The following is a 17,953-nucleotide window of genomic DNA, read 5'->3' as shown; positions in this document are numbered from 1 at the left end:
TATTTGTGCCAAATTTGGTCCAGTGAATGAAAATACATCCTGGATATCAGATATTTACATGACGATTCATAACAGTAGCAAAATTACAGTTGTGAAGTATCAATGAAAATAATGTTATGTTTGGGGGTCACCACAACATGAGGAACTGTATTAAGGGGTCATGGCATTAGGAAGGTTGAGAACCACTGCTCTAGTTATTATATTTATTATTTTACTCTATTTATTATGATTACATGTATTATTTCACTCTTAATTATAATATTTATTATTTCACTCTATTATTGATCTTTTTATTCCATTTATTGTTTTACTCTATTATTGATAGTTTATTACATTTATTGTTTTACTCTTAACAGGTGCTTCTGGTAATATTTGGGTGCATGAGGATGAGTGCATGTATATGTGGTATAAATGTTGAGTGAAAATGAAAATATCACTGCAGTATGAACGCTGTCCCAAGGCAAGTCTTTGTGAATGATGCAGCACCCACAAATTTCAAACTAGTCCCTTCTCCACTCAATCTCAATTAATAATGGTTTCCATCTTGCACCCCCATCTAGGAACTGGTCAAGCTGACCATTGAGAAGCAGGAGCATCCGTCCCCCACCAGCCCCGTCAAGCCGAGTTTGCCCGTGTGTACGTCAGAAAGGTAAGTAAGGGGCTGGGTTATTACAAACATGCCTTCTCATTCTGAGCAGACCCTTGGCTTGCCTACCCTCTTGGCAGACACAGAGGCAATTTAACATTCCAGCTTTTCTGGCTTCATGAAGGTATGCTCGATTCCGGTCAAAGGGGGAGCTGCTGACTTGTGTCCATTTGTGACACCGGGACCTTTGATGGAGTACTTCCTCATTCTTCTGCATGCTGCTGGATGGTTTTATAGCGTTGTAAATTAATTAAATTATCCTCCCCGCAAAAAGCGGTACCTAAATTTCCTGCTTGACAGATGCAACTGTCTTTCGGGCTGCATAGGTCAACAGCAAACTAGACTATTAATGGTCGAGAACTCACTCTGACCCAGGCTGACTTCGAACTCATAACCTCTCAGTCATTAGTGATTTAATGCAGCTGGCTACTAACTAGCAGCGCCACAGATAATAAGAGCCGCTTGTTGAAGCAGAAACAACTGTCTGAAGTCAATTAATTGGATGATAAGAAGGACGTTGGCCACCAGATTACCTCTTTTGTTCTCCACCTGTGAGCATGGAGAGAGACACACACAAGTTGTTTCCCAAGAGATGGTTAGATAAGATAGTTAGGCCTTTTCCTGTTTCAATGTCTCCACTGATGGCACCAGAAGCTTCTGGCTTGCTGCTGTTGCTGATTTTCCATTATTGAATGCTGTTATTGGAAATTACCCTCCCACACTTGGCATTGCATAAGGAGGCACTTAGCTCTCTTGTTTCCCTCCCTTCTCCAGTCCTTCGGAGCTGCCCTTGACAGACCGCGAGATTGAGATCCTCAGCAAGACCCCTGTTTCGGGGCCAGCCCCTGAGGCCTTGGCGGACCCCGCCGATGAAGAGGTGGCTCCTCCCAAGCCCCCGCTCCCTTGCATCCGGGTGGCCGAAAACAGGTAAGTACATGCTTATCGATATGGAAAAAAGTTGGGCAGTCCCATGTAAAGCCTTAACGTTTTTGTTTCTTCCTCCCATTAAAAAAAAAAGCCCTCCGCCCGCCTTGCCGCCCAAGAAGCGCCAGTCTGCGCCGTCTCCCACCCGCGTGGCTGTGGTGGCGCCCATGAGCCGGACCACCAGCGGATCCAGCCTGCCCATCGGGATCAACAGACAGGTAATAGCGCATTACTTAAATACAGAGAGCAGCCTCCCCTCTTTCCATGGCTCTGTGTGTCTCCATCCCGTCCGCATCCATTTGACCCCAAGGGGGGGGGGGGGCTACGGTAATGGACCAAGGACCCTCCTCATCCTCTGTAATGCTATATGTGTGAATATATGTGTGTGTGTATTTTTATAATATATTTATGTTGGCTAAAATATGGTTCTGTAATGTCATATATACATATACATAAATATAGCCCAACACATACATATGGTAAAACATGTTTTTGCGATGCTATATATATATATATATATATATATATATATATATATAGGCTAAAAGATAGTTCTATCATGCCTTATATATATGTTTATTATATATATGTTGGCTAAAAGATGGTTCTGTAATGTCATATGATTTGAATGCAATATTCCTGCTTCTTGGCAGGGGGTTGGACTGGATGGCCCATGAGGTCTTCCAACTCTTTGATTCTATGATTCTATATATACATATATATTGACACACACAAAATGCCATATATATATATATATATATATATACACACACACACACACACACACATAGGCTAAAAGATGGTTCTGTTATGCCTTATATATCTGTATAAATAAATATTTATTTATATAGATAATTATATTATCTATATAAATAAAACATAATGTTCGTTTGTAGGATTACCATAACTCAAAAACCACTGGACGAATTGACACCAAATTTGGACGCAATACACCTCTCAGGCCAACGAGTGACCATCACTCATAAAAACACTGAAAACACAGCAGAAGGGACTTAAAAGCAAAAAAAAAATTACAACGCATGTGCAAAACCACACACACACATATATACACAAACACACATATATATACACACAAAACACATATACACAGACTGGGCCACAGCAACGTGTGGCAGGGGACGGCTAGTAATATATATGTTGGCTAAAAGGTGGTTCTGTAATGTCATGTATATATACTGACACACACACATATACAGCATATGGTTATATTTTTATATATATATATATATATATATATACACACACACACACACACACACACATACACATACATACATACGCGCACACACACACACACACACTAGCCGTCCCCTGCCACACGTTGCTGTGGCCTAATTCTATTGTGGGAGGTTTGGCCCAATTCTATTGTTGGTGGGTGATTGTAGGTGAACTATAAATCCCAGCAACTACAACTCCCAAATGCCAAGGTCCATTTCCCCCAAACTCCACCAGTTTTCACATATTGGCATATTGAGTATTTGTGCCAAATTTGTTCCAGATCCATCATTGTTTGAGTTCACAGTGATCTATGGATGTAGGTGAACTACAACTCCAAAACCAAAGGTCAATGCTCACCAAACTCTTCCAGTATTTCTGTTGATCATGGGAGTTCTGTGTGCCAAGTCTGGTTCAATTCCATCGTTGATAGAGTTCAGAATGCTCTTTGATTGTAAGTGAACTATAAATTGCAGCAACTACAACTTCCAAATAACAAAATCTTTTTTTTTTGAGTGAAGGACATACATTGGGTTGTTAGGTGCGTTGTGTCCAAATTTGGTGTCAATTCGTCCAGTGGTTTTTTGAGTTCTGTGAATACCACAAACGAACATTACATTTATATATATATGTATATGTATATGTATATGTATACAAACACACACACACACACACATATATGGTGTACTAAAAGATGGTTCTGTAATGCCAGATATACATATACATATATATTGACATGTGTGTATGGTAAAACATGGTTTTAAAATCATATGTATGTGCGTGTGTGTGTTTGTGTGTTTATTTTGGCTAAAAGATGGTTCTATTATGTCTTATATATTTTTTTTATTTTGTCTAAAAGATGGTTCTGATGCCATATATATATATAGAGAGAGAGAGAGACTACAAATTGGTTCTGTAATGCCATACGTACATTCCCTTAAACCCTTGCAGCTCCCACTGTTTGGTCTGCCATGTCTTCCGTTGTCAGTGCCAACGCCATTTGGTCGGCCAAGTTGTCCAACCTTCCAAGCAAAGGACCTCTGGTTCACAAGGCCTGGTGGGTGTGTCGCTGTGTTGTGATTCGTTTGTCCTCCTCCCTCCTAGGACTTGGACTCAGACTGCTATGCGCAGCGCAGGCTCTCGGGGGGCAGCCAGTCCTACGGGGGGGAGTCCCCGCGCCTCTCGCCCTACAACAGCATGGGGAAGCTCAGCAAGTCGGATGAGCAGCTCTCCTCGCTGGACGGCGACAGCGGGCAGTGCTCCCGCAACACCAGCTGTGAGACCTTGGGTAGGTTATTATCATTTATTATTATTATTATTATTATTATTATTATTATTATTTTACTGGCACAAAAGCACAGTATGTCACAGCAAACTAGATCTATATGCTGGATTTTGTATAAAAAAATCACAAGTCGAACACTTCCCAAGCATCTAGGACTGAGAGCTTGCTGGCGGTAGTGTAACTACCATCAGGTCCAACCAAGCCAGAGAGGTCTCAGTTGAGGAGTGGAACTAAGAGCACCTAACCCATTAGTATTATGGAGAAACAAACCAAAACAAAGTCTATATTTATTTCATTTCGGTTGCTTCTACCCTGCCCTTCTCACCCTGGGAGGGACTCAGGGCGGCTTACAAAAGCAAGGCACAATTCGATGCCCGCATCACATAACAGCAAAAGACAATAACACCAGTTAACACAAACAGCAATTCCATCAATAACAACAATTAACAGAAAACAATAATTATTATAGGCAAAAACAACCATAAAAGCAATAAAAGCAATAAAACCAATACAAACCTCCTTGACGGTCAGCGTTTCACAATCTCATAGTTTAAATTCCAATTCCACAATTGTCAGTCCTTTCAGTCCTATCCATCTGGTTTCCATATCTAATTGTCAGGTTGCCCAAAGGCCTGGTCCCACAACCACGTCTTTACCTTCCTCCTGAAGGTGAGGAGGGATGTTGATACCCTGATTTCCCCCAGGAGTGAGTTCCACAGGTGAAGGGCCACCACTGAGAAGGCCCTGCTCCTCATCCCCACCAGCCTCACTTGTGATAGCAGTGGGGTCGAGAGCAGGGCCTCCCCAGATGATCTCAAATTCTGGGGTGGGACGTAGAGGGAGATACGTTCGGACAGATACACTGGACCGGAACCGTAAAGGGTTTTGTAGGTCAAAACCAGTACCTTGAATTGTGCTCAGAATTGAACCGGCAGCCAGTGGAGCTGACACAGCAGAGGGGTGGTGTGCTCCCTGTATGTCGCTCCAGTAAGCAATCTGGCTGCCGCTCGCTGGACCAGTTGAAGTTTCCGAACAGTCTTCAAGGGCAACCCCACGTAGAGTGCATTGCAGTAGTCTATACGGGATGTAACAAGAGCGTGGACCACTGTGGCCAGATCAGACTTCAGTTGACACCCAGGATAAAAAGGACCGTGGTGGATGCTGAAGCAGCAGAAATATACAATACCAGAAAACCGCACAATAATAAAATAATAATAATATTTTTTAAAATAATTTTTATTGTGCTTTTGATTTTACATTACAAAGGGGGTTAACAATGAACAAAAAGGATAGTAGGAAATTAGAAGGGGCGAGTGGGGGGAAGAGGGGAAAAAAGGGGGGGGTGAGGTTTGACTTCCATTCTTGTTCGTGGCAGTTCATCTGTTTTATACATCCAAAATTTCATCTTTGTGTAATTTTCTATATGTGTGTACTCTTTTCCTAAAGAGTAATGTCTTTCTCTATTTCTGTCCCTTGATTATAAGTTCTTTCTCAATCTTTTTTCAGTTCTTCTTTGAGGTATTCCTTTAAAGGTTTCCATTCTGTTTGCTTTATACACTTTCCTGTACTTTTCTTCAAGAAGAAAGTTAATTTGTCCATGTCTTTAATCTCAACTACTTTCCTGAGCCATTGTTCTTTTGATGGTATTTTCTCACTTTTCCATTGTTTTGCGAAAACCATTCGTGCTGTTGTTATAAGATAAATAAACAAAATATCCTCATTTCGGTCTAGCTTTAGTTCATTATCTGCAATTCCTAGCAAGAGGTATTCCAGTTTCATTGGGTATTTCTTTTTTAAAATCTCCTGTATTCCTTCATGTATAATCTTCCAGTAGTTGTTTGTTTCTTTGCAGGTCCACCACATGTGGAAGTAGCTTCCCTCATGTGATTGACATTTCCAACAGTTTGATCGTAACTCCCAGCAGTTACAATACCAGAAAACCGCACAATAATAACAATAATAATAATAACTACTACTACTATCTGTACCCGCCATGTGTTGCTGTGACCAACCTTCCTCTTTCTCGCCTTCTTTCTTTCTCTCCTTCTTTCCCTTCCTTCCTTCCTTCCTTCCTTCCTTCCTTCTCGTTCTCTTCCCTTTCTTCCCCCTTTTCTTTTCCATCCTCTTTCTCCCCTTTCTTTCTTCTCTACCTGTTCTTGGACTGCAACTACCAGCAGTTCTCCTGATTGATCTATCTATCTACCTATCTATATATCTTATCTATCTGGAGGATTGCTGGGAGTTGCAGTCCAGGAATATGAAATTGGAAATATGCCAGGATTGGGATGCTCTCAAAGAAATCCAAGGAGAAGAACGCTTGCAGCTTGGAAGCAGTGCATTTGGATCATCTTCCTCTCCTAAAGGGCCTGGTCTAGAGGATGCTGGGAGCTTCATCTTCTTCATTTCTCCTTCTCTTTCCTTTTCCTTCCTTTTCTCCTTCTTCTCTTTCTCCTTTCTTATCCAGAAACTGCATCAATGTAATCCACGACCGGTGGGGGGGGGGGGGGTTTACGGTGGTTGCAAGTGGCATTTTGTGGCTTCTTTCTCGCTCCTGACATTTTATGCTCTCCTTTGTTCCCCCTTCCCAGATCATTACGATCCGGACTACGAGTTCCTGCAGCAGGACCTCTCCAATGTGGACCAGGCTCCCCCGCAGGTTCCTGGCGCCCTCAGCCCTTTGCCGGAGTCCTTGGGGGAGTCCGGCTCCCCATTCCTTGCCCGCGCCTTCCAGCCGACCCCGGAGCAGTGCAGTTCCCCAATGGTGTTGGCGACACCGGCGCCCGAGGTGCCCCCCGCTCTGCCAGAGAAGAAGCGGCGAGGGGCACCCGGCTCATCGTGCAGCTTTGAGGCTCCCGGCTGCCGGGCCCTTCTGGAGAGGCACCCCTCGCAGTACGACAACCTCTCGGAGGAGGACCTGCCCAACCCGGCCCTGCTCCCTGCCGTGCCCTTCACCCCCTTCGCCGCTGTGCTGCCCTTCCAGGCCTCCCCCGCTGAGTTCTTGGCCGATTTCGCCCCTCCAGATCCTGAGAAGCCCCCTCCGCTGCCAGAGAAGAAGAACAAGCATAGTAAGTGCTTCCCTCTGCGCTAGCTTCTGTTGTAGCCTGGTGAGATTCTGGGTGCTCAGAAGATGAGGAGGAGGGTACTGGGATATATTCATAGGGCTCAGAGGAGGATAGAAGTGGCCTAGAGATAGTTGTTTTGGAATCTCCTGACAGTTCCCGCAAGGCTGGAGAAAAGGATATCAATTCTCATGAGAACCTGCCAGAAGTGCTGGCTGAAAGAAATGTTTGTCTAGGTTAAGGCGCTTGGAAATGTGGAGACGGAGCATACAAGAAAGACAGACTCGCTTTTCCCAGAGGCTTAGGGATAAGGTGAGGAAAAGCAGATGTGTTTGAAATGATGTTATGGGAGAGATTGAGGCATTTTAAAGTGGTTCCTGCTGGTGCAATTCTTTGTGAGAGCAACGTTGTATTCAGGTGCACAGCTCTCGGTTTTTGGTCCTATGTTCTTGGAATTTCTAAGTATATTCTTGCTTCCAGTTTTGTGGCGACAGCAGAAAATAAAATAATAATAAAGGAAAATCATAATAATTTAGAATAAAATAGAAGATTTAAGTTCTTACCTGATCCTTTGAAAGGGAACGAGCATTTCTCTATGAAAGAACTTACATGCCTGTGAGAGAACTAAAGCTGTTATTGATCGTCACTGGACCTTGGGTCAGTCTAAGTTTGCTCTAGGCTGATGTTTACTTAGATGTGAAGTCAACAAGAGAAATTTGGCAGGACAATGAGATCAATATTATCGATCCAAGACTTGGAACATCTAAGGCAGTGTTTCTCAACCTGGGGGTCGGGACTCCTGGAGGGGTCATGAAGGGGTGTCAGAGGGGTCACCAAAGGCCATCAGAAAACACAGTATTTTCTGTTGGTCATGGGGGTCTCGGTGTAGGAAGTTTGGCCCAATTCTATCATTGTTGGGGTTCAGAATGCTCCTTGATTGTAGGTGAACTATAAATCCCAGCAAGTACAACTCCCAAATCTCAAGATCTATTTTCCCCAAACCCCACAAGTGTTCACATTTGGGCATATGGAATATCCGTGCCAAGTTTGGTCCAGAACCATCATTGTTGGAGTCTAGAGTGCTCTCTGGATGTAGGCGAACTTCAACTCCCAAACTCAAGGTCAATGCCCACCAAACTCTTCCAGTATTTTCTGTTGGTCATGGGAATTCTGTGTGCCAACTTTGGTTCAATTCCATTGTTGGTGGGGTTCAGAATGCTCTTTGTTTACAGGTTAACTTTAAATCTCAGCAACTACAACTCCCAAATGGCAAAATCAATCCCCCGCCAACCCCACAAGTATTCAAATTTGGGCATACCGGGTATTTGTGCCAAATTTGCTCCAGTGAATGAAAATACATCCTGCAGATCATTATTTACATTGTGATTCATAATGTTAGGGTTATGGTTGGGGGTCACCACAACATGAGGAACTGTATTAAGGGGTCCCGGCATTAGGAAGGTTGAGAACCACTGATCTAAGGTCATATGGTGAGAGAGCGCCATCCTCTGACCACTTAATGTAAATAGCAGGCAATTTTAGAAAAGCTTCTTCCTAGTGTTTTCCTTCATGATTATTCATATTAAGAAATAAGTTATAATGAAGTTATTAAGGCTGAATTAACTAAAGGAGATTGCCTTGATCAAATCTTACGTTATAAGCATATAAAATTATAATTCAATTAGAGATTTAAGGAATTGAGCTTATAAGAATCATCTTAGGGTAATGGGCGAAGGTTGGGATAAGTTACATAATCAAGCAGATGTTTGTGTTCACAACGTGGCTGCCAAGACCTGATAAAGATGTTTTTGGCAATTATACATGGAAACACCTGTTAATGATTGTATTGTGTAAATGTCAGACTCTTTCTGCACATGTGTGGAAAGGTTGATATTATGCTATAAATACTGAAGCGATTTAGACCTCAGTTGTGACAGTCCATTGTTCTGTACACCCTATCTTGCAAGATAGTAAAGACCTGGAAACCGATTGCTGTCTCCGTTCTCTTCCTTCCTGATTGTACTCGAATGAATATCGGGTAACGTATTGCTGCAACAGTTTAATGTGTGGCATCATTGCCTGCCTTGGATTCATGCTTTCTTGTTTATGGATATAGTTGTGGATTGATTCTGGAGACAGTATTTGAAAGGATTTTTGACTTTTGGCTATTTTGGAAATACCCTTTTGAACTTTGATTCTCTTTTTTGAATTTGCTTTTACTTTCTGGACTATCCAGACAAGAGTGTGGTTTGTGGTGAAAAGGGTTTTCAGGGTTCCAGGTTTGAACAATACTGTCTTTACTCGATTCCAATGCTCAACTTTTTTGACTAAATTTCCTTCCCACAATTAGGGTGCGCATTAGGTTTGTGTAATATGGGTTTGGATTGTATGGTCTTTAGGGGGGAACTCTTTTAAGACTCAGGCGCCCCTCTTCTTGCCTTGCAGTGATGGCCTATATGCAGTTTGTGGAAGACTACTCGGAGCCACAGCCCTCCATGTTCTACCAGACGCCGCAGAGTGAGCACATCTACCAGCAGAAGAACAAGCACCTGATGGAGGTCTATGGCTTCAGTGACTCCTTTAGCGGCCCAGACTCCGCCCCTGACCTGGCCCCACCCCCAGCCCTCCCGCCCAAGCAGCGGCAGCTGGTGAGTCATTCTCTCTTAAAGGCATAGCGCACCCACCAGCCTTTGCAATGGGCATGGCCCCTGCCTTGTGCGGCTTGCTTTTCTCATTTACGGAGGCATCATTGTGAAGGTGCATAGCAAGATTTGAAGGGCAGAGGTCTGCCATCACCGTGAAATGTGTTAGAGATTTTCTACAGGTTGAGAACAGTTGCATTTTCATAGCGAAGGAGGAGAGGATGGTGAATTTACGCTATGTTACGCACAAGTTTTGTTCTTGGGTTAAAATGTCATTTCCTAATTACATGGACGGATGGATGGATGGCTTGATAGATAGGATGACTAGATAGATAGATAGATAGATAGATAGATAGATAGATAGATAGATAGGATGATTACTTCCAGAGAGGGAGGGAGGATGAGAGCTAGATGATTAGATAGATAGATGGATGGATGGATGGATAGATAGATGGATAGATGGATAGATGGATAGGATGATGGATAGGATGAGAGTTTGATGATTACATGGATTGATTGATTGATTGATTGATAGATAGATAGATAGATAGATAGATAGATAGATAGGATGATTGCTTCCAGAAAGAGAGAGAAAGAAAGAGAGAGAGGACGAGAGCTAGATGATTGATTAGATAGATAGATAGATAGATAGATAGATAGATAGACAGACAGACAGACAGACAGACAGACAGACATGCTGAGGGAGAGATAACAGAATGATGGATGGATGACTAGATAGATAGGATGTTTGGATATATAGATAGGGTGATTGGATGGATAAATAGGATGAGAGAGAGAGATAAAATAGATAGGATGATGGATGGATGGCTAGATAGATAGGATTATTAGAGAGAGAGGATGATTAGATAGATAGATAGATAGATAGTAGATAGTAGATAGAGAGGATGATTAGATAAAAAGATAGATAGGACAGAGATAACGTATGATGATGGATAGATGGCTCGATAGGTAGATAGAATGATTTATTGATAGATACATAGATAGATAGATAGACGGACAGACAGACAGATAGGATGAGAGAGAACATAGACAGAATAATGGATAAATGGGCTAGATAGGATGCTTAGATGGATATATAGATAGGATGATTAGATAGATAAATAGGATGAGAAGGAGAGAGATAGGATGATTAGATTAGATAGATTGGATGATGGATGGATGGATGGGTGGCTAGATAGAGAGAGAGAGAGAGATAGGATTGGTAGGTAGGTAGGTGGGTAGGTAGGATTATTAGATAGATGGATAGATAGATAGAATTATTAGGTAGGTGGGTAGGTAGGATGAGAGATAGAGATAGGATGATTTTTTCATGTCAGGAGCAACTTGAGAAACTGCAGGTCAGTTCTGGTGTGAGAGAATTGGCTGTTTGCAAGGACGTTGCCCAAGGGACGCTGCCCAGATGTTTTGATGCTTGTCCATCCTTGTGGGAGGCTTCTCTCATGTCCCCACATTGGGAAGCTGAAGGCAACAGAGGGAGCTCATCTGCGCTCTCCCCGGATTTGAACTTCCGACCAGTCGGTCTTCACTCCATCCGGTACTGTGCCACCGGAGGCTCCGTTAGATAGGATGAGAGAGACAAAATAAAGTGATGGATGGATGGCTAGATAGATACAGTGTTCCCTTGCCAACTTCATGGTTCGCTGTTTTGCGGGTTTTTTTTAAAACGAATTTAAAATACAGTACTATGTACAAGTAGTGAGGGAACACTGGAGGAGAAAGGAAGGGCGAATGGATGGATCTCGGTGTAGGCTCAGCCTCCTTTCCCTCTTTACCTTCCTCCTCCTCCTCCTTGGCGCCACTGTGCATGCGCCATGGAGCCCAGGCTGGGCATGAGCTTGAGGCAGAGGGAAAGCAGTGCCCTGAGAGATTGATTGAGAGGAGGGGTGGGGGGCATTTTCCAGAGGGAGCGTGGACAGAGGACATACCCATATGCGTCCCTACTTCACGGATGGTCCTGTAACCCTTGCATAAGTGAGGGAACACTGTACCTGTGATTCTAAGACACCTGTTTTTGGAGACATTTATATGAGGGAAAGAAATGAAAGAAATGTGGGAAACAAATGTGTGTCTAGGTTAAGGCGCTTGGAAATGTGGAGACTGAGCATACAAGAAAGACAGACTCGCTTTTCCCAGAGGCTTAGGGATAAGGTGAGGAAAAGCAGGTGTGTTTGAAATGATGTTATGGGAGAGATTGAGGCCTTTTAAAGTGGTTCCTGCTGGTGCAATCCTTAGACTCGAAGAAGTACAGCATCCTCTGTTTTCTGTTGGTGGGAGGCGGAGCAGAAACTTCCCTTGATACAATTGGCGTTTAATTGCCCAGTGTGGGATCCCACATACAGTGTCCTCCGAGGCTTCCTTCAGGGGGAGAAGGTCTCTCTTTGTTGACCGATTGGGCCTGGGAGTCTCTCTTGGTTGACTGGTTGGGGACCCACATTTTTCCGGGGCGAGGGGAGGGCAGGGCTTGTGCTGCCTGCCGACTGCTGCCTGCCTGCCTCTTTCCTCTCTCTTTCTATTTCTTCCTTCCCTCCTTTCTTTTTCTTTCCTCTCCTGCAGGCCTCTTTTGCCACCACCACTTCCTCCTCCTCCTCCTCCTTCTCTCCTCCTGTCTCCTTCTGTGTCCAGCCGCCTCAAGTGCCCTTCGCCCCCGAGGACCACCTCCTCGCTGCCGTCGGCTCCTCTCCGGGCCTCACTATGTCCGTCTCTAACTCCTTCCTCCACCAGCACAGCGCCTTCCCTGCGCCCCACGCGGTGAGTCCCCCTCTTTATGCCGTAACTTCCCTCGAGGAGAGGCGGCTAAGAAATAACATCATAATTATTATCATTATTATTACAATTTCTTGGCACTTGTTCCCTCATTTATCGCAGGGGTTCTGTTAGCTAGCAAAAAAAAAGTGTGCCTTTAAACCTCTCCTCGCTGCTGGGTAGATGCGGGGAATGCCGTGGATGTAGCGTACCTGGATTTCAGTAAGGCCTTCGACAAGGTCCCCCATGACCTTCTGGCAAGGAAACTAGTCCAATGTGGGCTAGGCAAAACTACGGTGAGGTGGATCTGTAATTGGTTAAGTGGACGAACACAGAGAGTGCTCACTAATGCTTCCTCTTCATCTTGGAAAGAAGTGACAAGTGGAGTGCCGCAGGGTTCCGTCCTGGGCCCGGTCCTGTTCAACATCTTTATTAATGACTTAGATGAAGGGCTAGAAGGCAGGATCATCAAGTTTGCAGACGACACCAAATTGGGAGGGATAGCCAATAGTCCAGAGGACAGGAGCAGAATTCAAAACGATCTTGACAGATTAGAGAGATGGGCCAAAACTAACAAAATGAAGTTCAACAGTGACAAATGCAAGATACTCCACTTTGGCAGAAAAAATGAAATGCAAAGATACAGAATGGGTGACGCCTGGCTCGAGAGCAGTACGTGTGAAAAAGATCTTGGAGTCCTCGTGGACAACAAGTTAAACATGAGCCAACAATGTGATGTGGCGGCAAAAAAAGCCAATGGGATTTTGGCCTGCATCAATAGGAGCATAGTGTCTAGATCTAGGGAAGTAATGCTACCCCTCTATTCTGCTTTCGTTAGACCACATCTGGAATATTGTGTCCAATTCTGGGCACCAAAATTCAAGAGAGATATTGACAAGCTGGAATGTGTCCAGAGGAGGGTGACTAAAATGATCAAGGGTCTGGAGAACAAGCCCTATGAGGAGCGGCTTAGGGAACTGGGCATGTTTAGCCTGAAGAAGAGAAGGCTGAGAGGAGACATGATAGCCATGTATAAATATGTGAGAGGAAGACACAGGGAGGAGGGAGCAAGCTTGTTTTCTGCTTCCTTGGAGACTAGGACGCGGAACAATGGCTTCAAACTACAAGAGAGGAGATTCCATCTGAACATGAGGAAGAACTTCCTGACTGTGAGAGCCGTTCAGCAGTGGAACTCTCTGCCCCGGAGTGTGGTGGAGGCTCCTTCTTTGGAGGCTTTTAAACAGAGGCTGGATGGCCATTTGTCAGGGGTGATTTGAATGCAATATTCCTGCTTCTTGGCAGGGGGTTGGACTGGATGGCCCATGAGGTCTCTTCCAACTCTTTGATTCTATGATTCCTCACCCTCGGAATGTGATATGCATATATAGCGTCCCTACTTCGCGGGTTTTCACTTCGCGGGTGGTCCTGAAACGCAACACCCGCAATAAGTGAGGGAACACTGTATTCGCTCTCCCTCCCAATTTGATCCCATCTGCAAGCTTGATAAGCCTGTCCTCTAAACCAGGGGTCCCCAAACTATGGCCCGCGGGCCACTTCCGGCCCGCCGAGGGCACTTATCCAGCCCGCAGAGGAGGACCCCCCCCCACATACACACACACAGTTCCCCTCCCTTGGCTGGCTCACGCTATCCATCAGGCCCGATGGGCAGCGTGAGGCAGCCAAGAGCAACTGCTCCGCGTGGCCTACTCGTGCGTAAAGCACCTTGCGATGTGCTTTACGCGTGAGTAGGCCGCGCAGGGCTGCTCCTCCCTTGGCAGGCGCACGCTATTCGTCAGGCCTGATGGGCAATGTGAGCCAGCCAAGGGCAGTTGCTCTGTGTGGCCTACTCGCGCTTAAAGCACCTTGCAAGGTGCTTTACGCGCGAGTAGGCTGCGCGGGGCTGCTCCTCCCTTGGCAGGCTCACGCTATTCGTCAGGCCCGATGGGCAGCGTGAGCCAGCCAAGGGAGGCTGCCCCAGCGCTCCATGCAGTCATGCCGGCCACATGACCTTGGAGGTGTCTACGGACAATGCCGGCTCTTCGACTTAGAAATGCAGATGAGCACCACACCCCAGAGTCAGACACGACTGGACTTCATGTCAGAGGAAAACCTTTAACTAGGAAAATTGTGGAAGATCCAGGGTGGGAGAAAGAACTCTTGTCTGTTAGAGGTAGGTTTGAATGTTTCAATTGGCCACCTTGATGATTACCATTTCATAGCCTGACAGTTTTTAGGGAGAATCCTTTGTTGAGAGGTGATTAGCTGGCCCTGATTGTTTCTTGTCTGGAGTTCCCCTGTGTTTGAGTGTTGTTCTTTATTTACAGTTATAATTTTAGAGGTTTTTTTAATACTGGTAGCCAGATTTTGTTCAGACTAGAAATAGGAAGATTTCCCATTCTCTGCTCCTGGAATTACTGCCTAAAGAGGGCTAGAAAGAACCCCCTCTAAGGGCCCTTCCACACAGCAAAATAAGATAGGTGCAATGTGCATAGGAATTTTTTATTGATTTTTTTTAAAAAAAACTATAGTCCGGCCCTCCAACGGTCTGAGGGACAGTGAACTGGCCCCCAGTTTAAAAAGTTTGAGGACCCCTACTCTAAACCATCCAAGTCATTAATAAAGATGGACATCACTGGGCCCAGAACCGAAGCCTCTTTCCGGCATCCAGATAGTCACTTCTTTCCAGGATGAAGAAGAGGATCCATTGGGGAGAAACACTCTTTTGGGTTCAGTCGCTTGATCAATTCCAGATCCACCTAAGAGTTGCCTACCCCACATTGGACTCATTTGTTTGCAGGAAGGTCATCATGGGTAACTTAGTCACCTTGCCTTAGTCACCTCTAGACTGGATTACTGTAATGCACTCTACATGGGGCTGCCCTTGAAAACGGCTCGGAAATTCCAGATGGTCTAATGGGCGGCAGCCAGGTTGTTAACTGGGGTTCCTTACGGGGAGCGGTCAACCCTCCTGTTCAAGGAACTCCACTGGTTGCCATTCATTTTCCGGACCCAATTCAAGGTGCAGGTTCTTACCTACAAAGCCCTGAACGGTTTGGGACCCGCCTACCTGCGTGACCGCATTTCTGTATACGAACCCACACAATCTCTTCCATCATCTGGAGAGGCCCTGCTCACGATCTCACCTGCATCGCAGGCGCGATGGGTGGGGACGAGAGAGAGGGCCTTTTCGGTGGTGGCCCCTCGACTCTGGAACTCACTCCCTAAGGACATCAGGCAGGCCCCAACTCTGGCAGTCTTCAGGAGGAACTTGAAGACGTGGTTGTTCCAGTGTGCCTTCCGGGAATAATGATCCCTTAGCACTTTGTCCCTCTAAAGCACTTTACATTTTTAGGTCTGCTCGTATGTCTTTCCACAAACGCCACTATCACCTTTTCGTCCATGTTTCAGCACTATTTCCAATTTTAATTTTACATTTGGCCTTCCCACAGTTTTTTGTTGTATGTTGTCTTATTGATAATGTTATATGTTTATTGTTTATGTTTTTATTTTAATTGCTTGTATAGTTGTGATTATTGCTTGTATTGTTGTGTTCGGGCTCGGCCTCATGTAAGCCGCACCGAGTCCCTTGGGGAGATGGTAGCGGGGTACAAATAAAGTGTTATTATTTATTATTAAGCACCTTATTTATTTATTTATTTACTTTGCTTATATACCGCTGTATCTCAAGCCCGAAGGCGACTCACGGCGGTTCACAAACAGTAAAAACAGTAGAAACAGCAGTGGTTCCATACAACATATAACAATTGACTTAACACATTATCCATAAATTACCAATAAGCCATTACAATGCACAATTATTACAAAAAACAACCGTACCCAATCTTCTCATCATCCAAGCGTAGTCCAGGTTCGTCGTCCATTGTTCCATTCCTATGTTCCATTACCAGATTGCACTAAATTACTCAAACGCCTGCACAAACATCCAGGTCTTCACCTTTTTGCGGAATACCATTAGAGATGGTGCTAGTCTAATGTCCGTAGGAAGGGCGTTCCACAGCCGAGGAGCCACCACCTTGGCATCCCTACGGATGTCCCGGTCCTCAAACACTCTCTGCTTCATTTGGAAAAAAGCTGCGCTTACAGAGCTCAGATAGTGTTGCATTTCGGTGTCAGTGTTGACTTTTGTGGAGAGGTGGCTTCCAAGGGAGCAGAAATGATCAACGTTTCCTAATGTCACATCATTAAGCTGTATTTCTGGCATTGCAGAGGGATTGGCTGGTGCCTTTTGCTGGAAGAGCACTTTGGTTTTCTCAATGTTCAATGAGAGGCCAAGCTTCTCGTCTGCTTCTGCAAAGGTGTTTAGAGTGGCTTGTAGTAGGTCTTCTTGCCGATTCAGTTCCGAGCACAATTCAAGGTGCTGGTTTTGACCTACAAAACCCTTTACGGTTCTGGTCCAGCATATCTGTCCGAATGTATCTCCCTCTACGTCCCATCCCGGAATTTGAGATCATCTGGGGAGGCCCTGCTCTCGACCCCACTGCTATCACAAGTGAGGCTGGTGGGGACAATGAGCAAGGCCTTCTCAGTGGTGGCCCCTCACCTGTGGAACTCATTCCTGGGGGAAATCAGGGCATCTACATCCCTCCTTGCCTTCAGAAGGAAGGTAAAGACGTGGCTATGGGACCAGGCCTTTAGAAATCCCGACAGTTAGATATAGAAACCAGATGGATAGGACCGATAATGTGTGGTAGTAGAACCTAAACTGTGAGTCTGTTAAACGCTGACCAGCAATGAGGTTTGTATTGCTTTTATTGTTTTACTGCTTTTACAGGTTTTATGGTTGTTTTGATAATAATTTATTACTGATGTTAATTGTTATCACTGCTATAATTGCTGTCGTTAACTGATGTTGTGTTTTTGTTGTCATGTAATGCGGGCATTGAACTGTGCCTTGCTTGTGTAAGCCGCCCTGAGTGCCCCCCGGGGTGAGAACGGCGGGGTATAAGCGACCGTAATAAATAAATAATAAATAAATTCTTCTGAATGCGCACAGATGATGTTGTCATCAGCATATTGGAGTTCTATAACAGATGTTGTTGTGACCTTGGTTTTGGCTTTCAGTCCACTGGCCAAATGCTGAAATCAAGATCTGTTCCATCCACAGCATCCCCTGCATCCACTAAGCATGTAACTGTATTGAAAAAAGGGATGGCTGCACATTTTGGGTGGCCGAGTGCAATGTCATCTAATGTGCACCCTAATTTGGGCTAGGTCATGTAGCACAAAAACGGTGAGCTGGTCTTTCCAAAGCAGGGCAGTGACGTTCTGGTTCGTTGCCTAGGCCTCGGAGCTTTTCCAGGTGGGAGAGGCGGGATTGTGCAGGAAGACACGCGCAGGCAGGCATTCTTCAGGCATTCTTCGGCGTTTGCTTCACGCC

At 44.9% G+C, this 17,953-nt stretch overlaps 1 protein-coding gene across 1 annotated transcript in view; it reads left to right on the top strand.

The window, feature by feature from the left end:
* Positions 1 to 17,953, top strand: part of RAPGEF1 (Rap guanine nucleotide exchange factor 1) — a 96,237-nt gene that overhangs the window by 46,861 nt on the left and 31,423 nt on the right. The window contains exons 5-11 of the mRNA XM_067471971.1: positions 561 to 649; positions 1,421 to 1,573; positions 1,665 to 1,788; positions 3,911 to 4,094; positions 6,680 to 7,156; positions 9,596 to 9,798; positions 12,367 to 12,561. Of these exons, the coding sequence (XP_067328072.1) occupies positions 561 to 649; positions 1,421 to 1,573; positions 1,665 to 1,788; positions 3,911 to 4,094; positions 6,680 to 7,156; positions 9,596 to 9,798; positions 12,367 to 12,561 (1,425 nt within the window). The remainder of the gene's footprint in view (positions 1 to 560; positions 650 to 1,420; positions 1,574 to 1,664; positions 1,789 to 3,910; positions 4,095 to 6,679; positions 7,157 to 9,595; positions 9,799 to 12,366; positions 12,562 to 17,953) is intronic.

This window comes from Anolis sagrei, chromosome 11 (assembly GCF_037176765.1).
Source record: "Anolis sagrei isolate rAnoSag1 chromosome 11, rAnoSag1.mat, whole genome shotgun sequence".
Lineage (NCBI taxonomy): Eukaryota > Metazoa > Chordata > Lepidosauria > Squamata > Dactyloidae > Anolis > Anolis sagrei.
Note: the sequence above shows the minus strand (reverse complement) of the source record. Positions and strands in the feature narration are given on the sequence as shown.